Source organism: Bubalus bubalis, chromosome 12 (genome assembly GCF_019923935.1).
Source record: "Bubalus bubalis isolate 160015118507 breed Murrah chromosome 12, NDDB_SH_1, whole genome shotgun sequence".
In the NCBI taxonomy this organism is placed as follows: Eukaryota; Metazoa; Chordata; class Mammalia; order Artiodactyla; family Bovidae; genus Bubalus; species Bubalus bubalis.
The window spans coordinates 49582836-49597241 of NC_059168.1; the positions used below are offsets into that span (position 1 = coordinate 49582836).

At 46.3% G+C, this 14406-nt stretch overlaps 1 protein-coding gene and 1 long non-coding RNA gene across 2 annotated transcripts; one reads left to right on the forward strand and one right to left on the reverse strand.

Moving 5' to 3' along the window:
• Window positions 1–2107: 2107 nt before the first annotated feature.
• TMSB10 (thymosin beta 10) lies at window positions 2108–3225 on the reverse strand. The gene is made up of 3 exons (XM_006055831.3): window positions 3065–3225; window positions 2673–2787; window positions 2108–2392 (listed from the first exon to the last, which is right to left on the reverse strand). The coding sequence occupies exons 2-3, from the start codon at window positions 2770–2772 to the stop codon at window positions 2364–2366; spliced, it is 129 nt and encodes a 42-aa protein (XP_006055893.1). The 5' UTR covers window positions 2773–2787; window positions 3065–3225; the 3' UTR covers window positions 2108–2363.
• A 3793-nt stretch (window positions 3226–7018) lies between these two features.
• Window positions 7019–11389, forward strand: LOC112578078. The gene is made up of 2 exons (XR_003102299.3): window positions 7019–9139; window positions 10699–11389. It is a non-coding gene; the product is annotated as an uncharacterized LOC112578078 (long non-coding RNA).
• The last annotated feature ends 3017 nt before the right edge of the window (window positions 11390–14406 follow it).

A 14406-nucleotide genomic window follows, 5' to 3' on the forward strand; every position in this document is an offset into this window, starting at 1 on the left:
TCCTCCTCAAATTCCTACATCTTTGTTGCAGGCCCCCTTCTCTGAGAGACACCCCCCTTGACCATCCCACGGAAAGCAGCAGAGGCGCTCCCAATCTCTCTCACTCCAGCCCGCTGATCCCCCATCCAGCTTTATCTTCCTCCAAAGCCCTCTTGCCCTGCAGACAACTGTGCTGTTTTTGAAGGTGGTAGTGATTTCTTATTTCATTTTTCCTCAGTCTACCAACAATAGACCCCAACTGGTGCAATTATTAATGTTTCAAGGAGTGGATGCTCACAAAACGGACATAAGAGATATACTGAACGTCAGGTTGTTAAGGTCCCCCAAACCACACCCTTGGCCCCAGATTCTGGCTCCACTTCTCACTGGCTGTGTGTCTTTAGCAAATTCCTTGTCTCTCTGAATCTGTTTCCCCATCAGTAACATGGATGATAATCATTCTGCCTTAATGTGTGCATGCATGCATGTGCGTGCTCAGTAGTGTCCAACTCTTTGTGATCCCATGGACTGTAGCCTGTCTGTAGTCTCCTCTGTTCATGGGATTTCCCAGCCTAGAAAACTGGAGTGGCTTGCCATTTCCTCCTTCGGGGGATCTTCTCAACCCTGGGATTGCATGCATTAAGGCAGTGATCCTGCCTTAATAGTTTTTGAGAATTAAAGCTCTGAGCACAGTGCCTGGCCCATAGCACACATCCAGCAAAGATTAGTGTCCCTTGGCCTGATGGCCTCTGTGTGTCCCTTATTTCTCTTCCCCAGGCCCACTTAGCCTCCATAGCGCAAGTCTCACTGTCAAGCCCCTCCATGTCAAAGGAGCCATGACTCCCTCAGCCTAGGTGTCCCTGATTGTGGTCCCAGAGGTCTTACCCACTGGATTTTAAGGTCCCTTTGGACAGGGGTCACATGTCAAATATCTGCCCTCACCCACCATCCAGCCCCTGATGGTCAGGCAGTGCACTGTACGCTCAGCCGTTTCTGACTCTTTGGGACCCCTATGGACTATATAGCCCGCCACGCTCCTCTGTCCAGGGGATTTTCCAAGCAAGAATACTGGGGTGGGTTGCCGTCCCTCCTCCAGGGGATCTTCCCAACTCAGGGATTGAACCTCCATCTCCTGCATAAGCAGGTGAATTCTTTACCACTGAGCTACTAGGAAAGCCTGATGGTCAGGCAGATAGGGGACAAATCCTTACACAATGTGTTATCACCATCTTCCTTTGAAGGAACTCCACCCCCCAACCTCCTCCGCCACCCAGAATCACAAGCCTGTTCTTAAGCTTCAGAAAGCCCCACCATATCAGGCTTTCCTCCTTCGTGGGCTGCGGGCCCACGGCCTGGCCCGGCCCTTCCCAATGAGACCTGGGGTGTGACCCAGCAGGGTTCTACTGCCCCTGCCGGCCCCAGCCCTCCCTCCACATCCCCGCCCTTCCTGCTGATCACAGCACCCGAGGCTGCTCAGCCCAGCACTCCCTCTAACGGCTAACGCTTTTGAGCTCGGGTTAAGAGACAAAAAGCGAGGCTGTCCCCCACAGCTCCTCTAGTTCTGGTGCTGGCTCCTCCAGTTCTGATATTCTGGCATTTTCCCTGGATCCCGCCTTTGTTTCTGTTCCCATGCCCCCTCTTTCAGGCCCCAAGAGAAAGCTAATGGGGGACTTTTGTGACCTCGCCCAATTTCCAACATTCTGGATTCGGTCTTTCCCCCCACCCTTTCTTCTCTGACGTGAACTCTCTGTTCTCTCCTGGTGTTCATCAGAATTATGAGGTGTCCAGAAAAAAAAAAAAAAAAAAGCGGTGGGACTGGAAAAGCTTATCAAAAACAACTATGCCCCTTTGCCAAAGCATTTTCCAAGACAGCTTCCAGGAACTGAAAAGTGGGGTTAAATTTTGCATCGATTGCATTATAAGCAAGAGTAAGTGGCTAATAACCTATGAAATCTTACGGAGGAACAGGCAAATCCAAAAATAAAAGATGGTCCCTTCCAAGCCAGTCCATTCTGCGACCCCCTCCCCCGCTCTGCTGCAGGAACTCCCGACTCCTGCGCGCCGCCGGGTTTCGCTGCAGCGGCACTACCCACGCATACTCAACTAAGAGACAAGAGCACGCCAGCCATGCCACGAGGTGTGTTTTATTTTCATTAATCATACAAATAATTTTCTATAATATTCCAGGGCAAACCGGAGAAATTTGGCAGTCCGATTGGAAGGTCCCCTTCAGAGACCCGCGGGCCGGTGGCGACGGCACGGAGTGCCCGGGTTCACAGTGCAGCTTGTCGCTCGTGTACATCTTGCAGGTGGCTCTTCCTCCACATCACGGCTAGGGTCTCCAAGATGATGCGGTGGAGAATCCTCCAGGTTCGTGGGAAATCTCACTTTGCTTGCTTCTCTTGCTCAATGGCTGTGGAGAGCAAGAAATGTACACTGGGGGATGGGGACCCCTGGCAACCCCCCCAAACGGGGCGCTTGCAAACCTGGTTTGGGAAAGGCACCCACGAGGCTAGGGATTAAGAAAGAGGCGTGGGGCTGGGAAGAAAAAGGCGCTTTGTGCAACAGAAACAGGGGCTGGGGCCGCCCGATGGGAAGCAACTGCCGGATGGGGTGTGGGGCTGGGTTAACGGGAAGGGCGGGGTGGGGACTGGGCTGGGAGCCCGCGGACCCGGAGGCGGGGGCGGACTCACTCTCTTTGGTCGGCAGGGTGTTCTTCTCCTGCGTCTCAGTCTTCTTCAGCTTGGCCTTATCGAAGCTGTTGATTTCCCCCAAGTCGGGCTTGTCTGCCATTTTCTTAAAACAATCCTAGCGGGCAAATCAAGGCGGTTGGCCGGAAGCCAGCGGCCCCCTCTGCCCTCCCCGCCTCCGCTCCACGACGTGGCACTCGGGCTGGGGCGTTCCCGACACTCCGGAGGCCGAGGATCTGGGCGCGTCCCGCACCCGGCTCCGCAGCCCCAGGGTGTGGCCCGCCCGCCCCGGCGTCCCGTCGGGGAAAGGCGCCCGACGAGGCCGCCGCGCACCCGCCAGGAAAACCCGCTCTGACCCCACCAGGACTGGGCCTCCGCCCCAGGGCGCCGCTCACCGAGAAGTTCCGCTTCCAGACCGCGGCCCCGGGGCTCCCACTCGCGTTGCTGCAGCAAAAGACAAAAGAGCGGCGCCCGCCCCTCGCCTTATATAGGCCGCGCCCGCCACGCCCCTCCTCTCGCCCGCCGCAGCGGGGGCGGGGCCGGCGGCCGGAGGGCGGGACCAGCGCGGGTCGCTCTCTTCCCCGCCGCGCCCTCAGCTCGGCAGCCCGCTGGGCAGGACCCGGCTCTTACCCCGCGCGCGGTCCCTTCATCCAGTTCCCCCAGCTCCCTGGACCCCAGAGTGTTGGCAGCAGGCGCCGCCACTGTTGGTGCCACGCCCTCAGTTTTCTAGGGGGCTGCACTCCTCCCTCTCCGGAAATTCGCTGCTCACCCGCAGCAGGGGCGTGGGAGGTCGGCGGGGGGGAAGGGTGTACGGTTGGGTATGGGTGTGAGTGTACTAAGTGTGCAGTGTATCATTGTTGAGTATGGATGTCCAGACGTGCTCGCGCGCTTTACAGCAGTCCCAGCTTGCAGGAGGCACCCACCCCTGCGTAGTCCCCACGTGTTTTGCCTTTAGCTTCCCGGAAATCCTCCACCCCCTTTCCCACTCCTCCTGGAGGTGAACGCCTGCGGGGCTCACACTTAAAGAATCCGAGTCAGGGGTCCTAAAGATGAAAGACAGGGAAGTACAGATAGATTTCCACTGCTCTTTGCTACTATTGGGGGCCCGTTGTTTCCGTTTTCGAGCTGGGGAGTTCCTGCAGGACCCATCGCTGGTGCTCCCTTAGGACGCTTGTTACAAGCATTGTCTGGCAGCCCCAAGGGGCTTGCTGTGTTTTTTTTCTCACAGGGCTCCTAGGGACGTAGTGTCCCAAGGTGCGGTTTTTCTCCTTGAGTTAACCTTGAATATGCACCTACAAAGGTTCTTGCTTTCCTTTTCAATCCATTATAGGAGTATACTGCAACTCTTGAAGTCTTTCTTAGAAAAGTTGTATCTTCATTCCGTTCAACATCTTTAGTTCCATAAAGGAACAACCCAGGGGGTGAAGCTGGTCATTTTATTCGCTCTGAACTTTCCAAATGTCCAGGAGCATTACTAAGCCCTTTTATTTTTATTTTCTTTTTTGAAGGGGTTGCAGTGGGTCTTTGTAGCTGCCGGGTCTTTCTGTAGTGGCAGCGAGCAGGGGCTTCTCTTGAGGCGCCAGCGCTTCTCACTGTGGTGGCTTCTCTTGTTGTGCAGCCCAATCTCTAGGGCACACGGGCTTCAGTAGTTGTGGCGCATGGGCTTAGTTGCTCCGTGGCATGTGGAATCTTCCTGGACCAGGGATCGAACCTGTGTCCCCTGCAGTGGCAGGCACATTCTTATCCACTGTACCACCAGGGAAGACCAGCCAAGCACTTTTAAATTGGCATTTTGTGGAAACATCCTAAGTTCTGTCCCAGCCCTTCCTAATTTTGCCTGCTTCACCCTACCCCCCCCCCCATTCCCTCAGTGCATTTGGCACAGAAGGAAATAAATTTGGGCTTATGAATTTGATATACCAAACTTCCTGTGTGCCTTTGGGCAAGTGTTTTCTTATACCTCTTCATTAATAAGAGTTTTGGCATAAAACTTAAGTGAGATAAAGAACAGGCATCAAGTGGAAGCTTAACATGGCAGCCCCATGAGAGTGGCACACACATTTCATTTGTGTATCAGTCAACTGTTGCCACAGTATGCCGTGTAACAGACTATCACAAAAGTCAGTGGCTAAAACAATAATCACTTGTTCTCGCTCACTCCTCTGGAGGTAGGAGCTGCTGTGTTGGGCTCAGCTGGGCCTGATTTCACCCTGTTCGCGGGACCTAGGTCTGCTTCTCAGGTGTCTCGTGCTCTGGCCCAGGACAAGCCCAGAACAAGCTGGAGCTTGTTCTCAAGGTGATGAGAAAACAGCAAACGGGCTGTTGCGTAAGAGAGTGCAGAATTGTTGAAGTGTGTATTAAAGCATACCATGTCACCTCGTGTCTGTTAACATCCCGTAGGCCAAACCAACCATCAGTGGAATGGAGATGTGTAGTCCACTCATGGTGGGAGAGGGAGGGGAATGAACATTTCTTAAATAAACATCCAACTTCACAGGGTAGGCAAACAACCATAACAAACAATTCCCAAAGGGTCTTAATGCAGTAAAAGTTTATTCCCCATTCATGCAGCAACATTTTATGCTCTTTATGTTCAGATCGTGTTCCTCCTTGTAGTGACTCATGTACTCAGGCTTCTCTCTCATCCCAGGCTCCTCCCCTAGGTCCTGGATGTTTATTCCATCCAGGCAGTAGATGGGAAAAGGGAAAAGAGAGGACTGCACTGGAGTTTTTAGGGATCAGGCTTGGAAGTGCTGCTTAGTCATGTCCAACTCTTTGCGACCACTGTGGACTGTAGCCCTCCAGGCTCCTCTGACCATGGGATTTTCCAGGCAAGAATACTGGGATGGGTTGCCATTTCCTTTGCCAGGGGATCTTCCCGACCCAGGGATCAAACCCACATCTCCTGTAATTCCTGCATTAGCAGATGGTTTCTTTACCAATGAGCCACCAGTGAAGCGTATTCCAGGCTTGGAAGTAGTCTCCATCAGTTCTGCCCTCATCTCTTTGGCCAGGACTCAGTCACATGATGTCACCTAAATGCAAGGGAGGCTGGGAAATGTAGTCAAGCTATGTGCCCAGGAGTAAAAGACTTGGGAGCAGACTCTGCCATATATGATGGATTTGCCGAACTTCAGCATGAAAATATCCAGACATCCAGAGATGTCGACTCTTTGGAGGGTTTTGGTGGCACTGGATTCCTTTTCAGATGCAATGCCAAGTGTTATTTAGGTATTACCTTCCTGGGCCCCACCTTTGGCCTGTGAAGTTGTCCTAATTTGGCCCCATGGTGAAGTACAATTCCAACTTCCTTTTATTTGGGAAACAAAGGAATCTATTTCTTCTAGATACAGTTGTGGAGATGCATGTTTCAAACATATCAAGCTTGCAGGATTTCCAAACTAAGGAGCTCTGAGTAAACTTGCAGACATTCTTTTTTGTTTTGTTTTGTTATTTTGGGCGTGCTGGGTAGCATGTGGGATCTTAGTTCCTTGACCAGGGGTTGAACCTGCATCCCCTGCAGCAGAAGCACAGAATCTTAACCACTGGACCTCCAGGGAAGGCCCCACATTCTTTATTTTCACTTATTCAGTTCTGTGGCTCATCTCTAAGAAAGCAGTGAGCCTCTTAGGCATTTGTTTCTTAAGAACAAAGGTCAAACCTTTGTTTGTCTAATTCAGTCCTATTGGTGGTGGTTTTAAACATCTGCATATTTTTTTTGACACTTGTCCCTCCAATTCCTGAGTGTAGACTATCCTTGATGACTTTATTCTAGAGAATAAAATTCCAGAAATTATGCTTTTCCACTTAGGAGCCACACAGCTCTGCCTGACTCTCAGGGTGCCTCCACACTCTGAGAAAACTAAGTACCTATAAGGGTAGGTCACTTACAGGCTTTCTAGCCACAAGCCACAGCTGAGGTCTGAGCCAGCATCCACCACCAAGCACGCAAGTCCATGAGGTAATGCAGAGAGGAGCACATAAGCTGTCTCAGGTCCCATTGCAAGTTCACAAGTAAAATACATGTTGCAGTTTTTATAAGTCACTAAAGTCTTGGGAATTTTTGTTTTGTGGCACCACAACTCATTTCCCCATGAGACAGAAAAAAGAGTTCCTTGGACTGCAAGGAGATCAAACCAGTTAATCCTAAAGGAGATCAATCATGAATATATATTGGAAGGACTGATGCTGAAGCTGAAGCTCCAATACTTTGGCCACCTGAGGCAAAGAGCTGACTCATTAGAAAAGACCCTGATGCTGGGAAAGATTGAAGGCAGGAGGAGAAGGGGATGACAGAGGATGAGATGGTTGGATGTCATCACCAACTTGATGGACATGAGTTTGAGCAAGCTCCAGGAGATGGTGAAGGACAGAGAAGCCTGGGGTGCTACAGTCCATAGAGTTGCAAAGAGTATCACAACTGAGTGACTGAACAATAACAGCAACAGAAAAACCATAACTTAGGGATGCCAGGGTCTTTGGTCTTATTGGGGGATTTTCCCCTAAATATCTTCCATAATACTTACATACATAATTTTCGACAAGGGTTTATCAATGTCCATGGGGTTCTGGCAATGTTCTGGGTGTGGAAGATAGAAAGATGATGAGACTCTTACTAATGTCTAGTGTAGAAACTGAATAACTCTGAATCAGTCAACAAGCTGTGGCACGTGCCCTGTGTTTCCTTACGTCTTGGGGCTTCATTTGTCTGACAACATATCAGCCTGCTGCTTGGAGCAGATTTTATTCTGTTCACAGATGGTATAGAGAAAGCAAAACCACTCAGCTCCAGTTGTATTTCCATTGAGAAGAAGTGCTGGAAATTGAAGCCCTGATAAGAAGGACAGAAGGGAGTCTTTTCTTCTGTATACGAGATCTTAGTCCCCTGACCAGGGATCGAACCCAGGCCCTGGTGCAATGGAAGTGCAGAGGCTTAACACTGGACCACCAGGGAAGTCCCCCAAAGGGAGTCTTGATGACTTTCAATTTGTTGGGGGGCTGGGAGAAGCCTTTGGAGATTTACTGGGGGACTCCAGCCCTCAGACCTGGCCATCGTGAGTTCATTTTTTGGGACTTGAATGGAAATGTAGATAGAATGCTGACTATATTATTAATAGGGAGGATGAAACACTGTAAACACCAAAGCAAGCAGGAGAAATGGACAAAATATGATGACATTGGGCCCACAGGACAGACACAGAGCCTTCTCAGCCTGACCATTAACCCTGCAAGTACAGGGAGACATGAGTAACAGGATTAACTCTCAAGTGGCAAGGAGATTTGTGGCAGTGTGAACAGGAAGAAAGAATTCAGTCCAGATTTCCTTGAATATAAGGAAGACATCTACACCTCCTTTGTTCACTCCTGGCTGAAATGTTCACGTGAGATGTTCCTCTTAGTCTAGGTGTTCACATTGTGCCCTTTCTCTTTTCATGAAGAAAGCTGCTTGAGTGTCCTTGCCTCAGAGAATTCTCCTTGACCATTCCTATCATTCCCTAAATTTAACCTTGTTTCATTTTTCTTCTTAAAATCTGATAAAAGTTTATATTCAGGTATGGGGAAGTCATTTTGGCTTACACATGCGTTAAGCTGAATTTTATGCTAATTCCAGTAGCCTATTTGTGGCCTATCAAACATACATTGTGTGTGTGTTAGTTGCTCAGTCATCTGAGTCTATGCGACCCCAGGGACTATATTCCGCCAGGGTTCTCTGCCCCTGGAATCCTCCAGGCAATAATACTGGAGTGGGTTGCCATTCCCTTTTCCATCAAACATACATTGTACATCTTTTTAAAAAATATTTTTATTTGTCTGTTCGTTTGACTGCGCTGGGTCTTAGTTGCTGCACGCAGAATCTTTGGTTGCCACCTTCGGGATCTAGTGCCCTGACCAGGGATCAAACTCAGGCCCCCTGCATTGGGAGTGCGGAGTCTTAGCTAATGGACCACCAGGGAAGTCCCTACATCTGTTTTAATTATTGAAGAAAAGGGCACATTGATGGGAAATAAAGAATGCCCATATTAAAAATACAGATGAAATATTTTCCTTCCCAGGACACCAGTGTTGGTACTTCTTCAATGAAAAGATTCCCTTCCCAGGTGTCAAGGCCATACTGACTTACTGTGTATGTGCTGATTTTTTGTTTGTTTAAATCTTGAAGGAATGTATACCTGACTTGTTTAGTGGTCTTTGTTGGGACAAGACATAAAACTGTGCCGAAAACCATGCTTCTCTGGAGTAGTTCCTTGGAGTTATCTGAGAGGCTGTCTTCTGGGTTATAGTCCACAGTTTGGCTCAATAAAACTCTTTTCTATTCCTATTATAGGTTGTTTATTGATTATTTTGTCAACTAATCTATCTCTACCAAACATATATTTATCTCCTTGTTTTTGTCTGTGTCCCACACTAGGAAATGGGAGACCTCATGTGTCTCATTTACCACCAGCACCAAATGCAATGCCTGATATATAGTAAGTGCTCAATCAATATTCCTGGAATACATGCATAAAATTCTTAACCAAAATGGAATAAGCTACTTTGGGGATAGTGATGAGTTCCCTGTCACTGGAGACATTCAATGAGAGGTGGATAGCCAGGGGTGTGGACTGTGATAGGGACGATTCAGACCCTGGGCTCGAGTAGGTTCACTCGAGTACAATGAGTACAACTGCTTCTCCCTAGGTGACCTCCCTGGTCCTTTTCAAGCTGTTGTTCCAGTTGTGAAACAAACTTCCTTTTGGCTGTCAGTTCTGGCAGCCTGAAAATAGCTGTGTGACTCTCACACCATGGAGGTTGAAGAAGCAAAGAAATCAACAAGTTGTGTTTGTGTTTTCCATACCATCAAAACACTGTTTATCTTTGTAGCTCATGGAGTTTAAGGACTCCCCAAGATAACACTGTGAAGAAAGCAAAGTGGGCCTTTGAGGTTCAGCCTCAGTAATGATTGTCCTGCTCTGGAGACATGTGAATGAACCCCTAAATCAAGCTTGGCAGTTGCTGAGATCACCCACGTGGCTAACAGTCACAGTGTGGGTGAGGATGTTATTGTTTCAGTTTTCACCTCTGCTGTTAGAATAGCAATAATAAAACCAATCTTTTTGAGCTGTTGTCATATTCTAGTCCCTGCGAAAAGGATTTCATATATTGTGTCACTAAAACCTAAGCTAAGCAGTGTGAAATGGCATTATTTTGATCCACTCTGCTTTACAGGGTAGGCTCTGAGGCTTGGTCAAGGTCATACAACCAGTAACTGGCATGGCTAGAGCTTGAATCCAGTTCTACCTAATTGTAAACCCTGAGCTTTTAACCCTGGCACCACCCTTGCCTGGACTTGGCAGCAGGGTTTGCAAACTGTATCCATATGGATTATATATTTTATTTGGTCACATTAAAGTTAACAAAAAACTTCAGCCAGTACTCAAATATTGGAAGATTTCCAAGTTGAAGATCCAGCAACTCTGGATCTGTATTTTTTTCTCATGTAGCACCATGATTAGCAGCTGCCCCTTGAAATGGGGTATGTCTGCTTCCCTTTACTGGTTTCTCCACCACCCTCTAATGTCTTTGCAGCATGGAGACCGGTGTTAGTTGCCATTTATTATATATGTATGGATGTTTTACTTATGGTAGATAAATATTTCTTGTCCCCAGATCTCTATTTGTGGACATTTGCCTTCAAGATAGCCCCTAATGATCCTACCTCTTGTTCCCACTCTTGTGTCATCCCCTCCTCCATTGTACCAGGATTTGTCTGTGTGGCCAATGACATAAAGTAGAGAAGATAATATGTCACTTCTTTCTCGTTTTTAGAAATTGTTATTTTTTGGCTGTGCCTCCCAGTGTGCCAGATCTTAGTTCCCTGACCAGGGATTGAATCTGTACCTCCTGCAGTGGTAGCACAGAGTCTTAACCACTGAACTTCCAGGAAAGTCCCATATGCCATTTCTGAGATTATGTTATAAAAGATGAACTTCTAATTTGATGCCTGGCTTTCTTGCTCTTTCTTTTCTATCTCTCCTTCTTGGGAAAGCCAGCTGCCATGTTGGGAACAGTCCTATGGAGATGCCCATGTGGTGAGGAGCTCAAGTCTCGTCAACAGTCAGTGATTCGCTGAGGCTTGTCAACTAGTCAGCTTGGGAGTCGATTCCCGGCAGCTTTTGAGCCTTCAGAAGACTGCAGCTTTGACTGATAATCCAACTGCAACGTCCTGGGAGATCCTGAGTGAGAACCACCCAACTAAACCATTCCTAGAAACCATTAGATGATAAATGTTGTTGTATGTTGCTATGATTTGGAGTAATTTGTTACTGGGCAACAGAATAACTAATTCACTCTCAAAAGTGGTGAGAGCACATAGATCAAGAGTGTCATGTGGTTAAAAAAATTAAAATTAAGAAAGAGCACATGTATCTGTAGAAGTAAAGGATATTTATATTGTTATGAAACGTACTATAGTAAGAACTATGACTGATATATGGGGAAGAGGAGTGATGACAATCTTAACCAGGCCTGTCTTACTTCTTCATACTGGCTGCGTGGCTCCTTCTAGATCTTTGAGTCTCCAAGCTTGCTGTAGAGCAGTTGTTTCAAACTGGTTTTGACCTTGATGATCACCCTCCCATCTCCCAAGAAGTACATTAAGTACGTTTCACATGGTGACCCAGGACTCACAAGAGCACACAGATGAAATAAAAGTTTCACCAGAACAATACTCACTTCTACTATGAGTGCCCTCTTTCTCTGACTCTTTTTCATTTTAAAAAACTTTTACTTTGGAATAATTATAGACTCATAGAAAGTTGCAAAAACAGTACACTGAAGTCCTCTGTGTACTTGATGGTAACATCTTATACAACTGCAATGCTGTATCAAACCCAGGACACTGACACACTTGTGATTTACAGACCTTTTCCAGATTTTACCCTGGTGGCTCAGATGGTAAAGCGTCTGCTTGCAATGAGGGAGACCAGAGTTCTATCCCTGGGTTGGGAAGATCCCCTGGAGAAGGAAATGGCAGCCCACTCCAGTACTCTTGCCTGGTAAATCCCATGGACAGAGGAGCTTGGTAGGCTACATTCCATGGGGTCACAAAGAGTTGGAAACGACTGAGCGACTTCACTTTCACTTTCAAGATTTTACCAATAATTAAATGCACTCTGCTGTGTGTAGTTCTATGCAATTTTGTCACATGCATAGATTTGTATAACCACCCCAATCCAGATACAGACATATTCCATCACCACAAAGGGAATTACTGGTGTTACTTTTACTTGCTCCTTGGAAGGAAAGTTATAACAAACCTAGACAGCAGTTAAAAAGCAGACGTTACTATGCCGACAAGGGTCTGTATAATCAAATCTATGGTTTTTCTGATAGTCATGTGCCGATGTGAGAGCTGGATGGTAAAAAAGGCTGAATGCCGAAGAACTGATGCTTTTGAATTGTCCTACTGGAGAAAACTCTTGAGAGTCCCTTGGACTGCAAGGAGATCAAATCGGTCAATCCTAAAGGAAATCAACCTGAATATTAATTAGAAAGACTGTATATTGTCATGCTGCTTATTTAACTTATATGCAGAGTACATCATGAGAAACGCTGGGCTGGATGAAGCACAAGCTGGAACCAAGATTGCTGGGAGAAATATCAATAACCTCAGATATGCAGATGACACCACCCTTATGGCAGAAAGTGAAGAAGAACTGAAGAGCCTCTTGATGAAGGTGAAAGAGGAGAGTGAAACAGTTGGCTTAAAGCTCAGCATTCAGAAAACTAAGATCATGGCATCTGGTCCCATCATTTCATGGCAAATAGATGGGGAAACAGTGGAAATAGTGACTGACTTTATTTTTTGGGGCTCCAAAATCACTGCAGATGGTGACTGCAGTCATGAAATTAAATGACGCATACTCCTCGGAAGGAAAGTTATGACCAACCTAGACAGCATATTGGAGAAGGCAATGGCACCCCACTCCAGAACTCTTGCCTGGAAAATCCCATGGATGGACGAGCCTGGTAGGCTGCAGTCCGTGGGGTTGCTAAGAGTCGGACACGACTGAGCGACTTTACTTTTCACTTTTCACTTTTATGCACTGGAGAAGGAAATGGCAACCTACTCCAGTGTTCTTGCCTGGAGAATCCCAGGGACAGGGGAGCCTGGTGGGCTGCCGTCCATGGGGTCGCACAGAGTTGGACACGACTGAAGCAACTTAGCAGCAGCAGACAGCATATTAAAAAGCAGAGACGTTACTCTGCCAACAAAGGTCCATCTAGTCAAGGCTATGGTTGTTCCAGTAGTCATGTATGGATGTGAGAGTTGGACTATAAAGAAAGCTGAGTGCCAAAGAATTGATGCTTCTGAACTGTGGTGTTGGAGAAGACTCTTGAGAGTCCCTTGGACTGCAAGGAGATCCAACCAGTCTCTCCTAAAGGAGATCAGTCCTAAGTGTTCATTGGGAAGACTGATGTTGAAGCTGAAACTCCAATACTTTGGCCATCTGATGCGAAGAGCTGACTCATTTGAAAAGACCCTGATGCTGGGAAAGATTGAGGACAGGAGGAGAAGGGGACAACAGAGGATGAGATGGTTGGATGGCATCATCGACTTGATGGACATGAGTTTGGGTAAACTCCAGGAGTTGGTGATGGACAGGGAGGCCTGGCTTGCTGCGATTCCTAGGGTCGCAAAGAGTAGGACATGACTGAGTGACTGAACTGAACTGAACTGAAGATTCTACAATATTATATGGGTGAATCATATAGTATTTAGTTAATACACATTGATTTACATTTACACTGTTTTCAGTAGTTTGCTACTACAAACTACTACCCTAATGTTTGCAGATCCCAGGCCAGAATATAAATGGAGACTCACATGCCATGTGTTTAAATATTTAATCTATAAAGCAAACTAGCATACTGATAAAGAAAATATATTTTATCCTCCTGCATAAGAAATTCAATTTCATAATATAATTTAGAAAATGTGATAAGTGATGGTTTTTGTGAGTGAAAGTGGGCAAACTATCACAGATAATTGAATTTGAAAAATATTATGCAGATTATGGGCATTCTATTCATAAACTGGGGACATTTAAAAGAAGACCACAATTAAGATATACTAATAAAAACATTTCTAATAAATTACTGGAAATTTATTCCACAAATTTTTCTTCTGTTCTCATTTAAGCATAATTAGTAATTGTGTTGGTATCAAGAGTTTTACATAACTTGTGTTCCAAAGATAGTAATTAATATATTTATACATTATAAATATATAAGTAATAATTATATATTATATATGTATGTATACAAATGCATAAGTAATATAATAATTTAATATTCAAAGTATACAAAATTTAAACATACAGGTGATTTTCCTTATTCAGGGAAGTTTTGTACCATAAAGTTGCTGCCAATGCTGAATTGGTGAATATCAAATATCAAATATCCAAGAGATAGTCAGTTTCCTGTAAACATGTGGTCAGAGCGTTTTTATCAGCTGATCCATACGTAAACTTGTTTTATGTGTGTTTCTGTTGAAAGACACCTTATTTAGGATGTATTGTTGATTTATTAACATTGAATGCACACAGCCAACAGCATAAAATGCCTGTACTAAACTTACGTAACAAGTGCATTTTTCTCTGTAAAGCATGTCACAATCTTATTCTCAAGAACACTAGACAGCACTTCATCACTCTGGCTGGGCCATTTTAAACAGTGAAATCACCAACAAAAA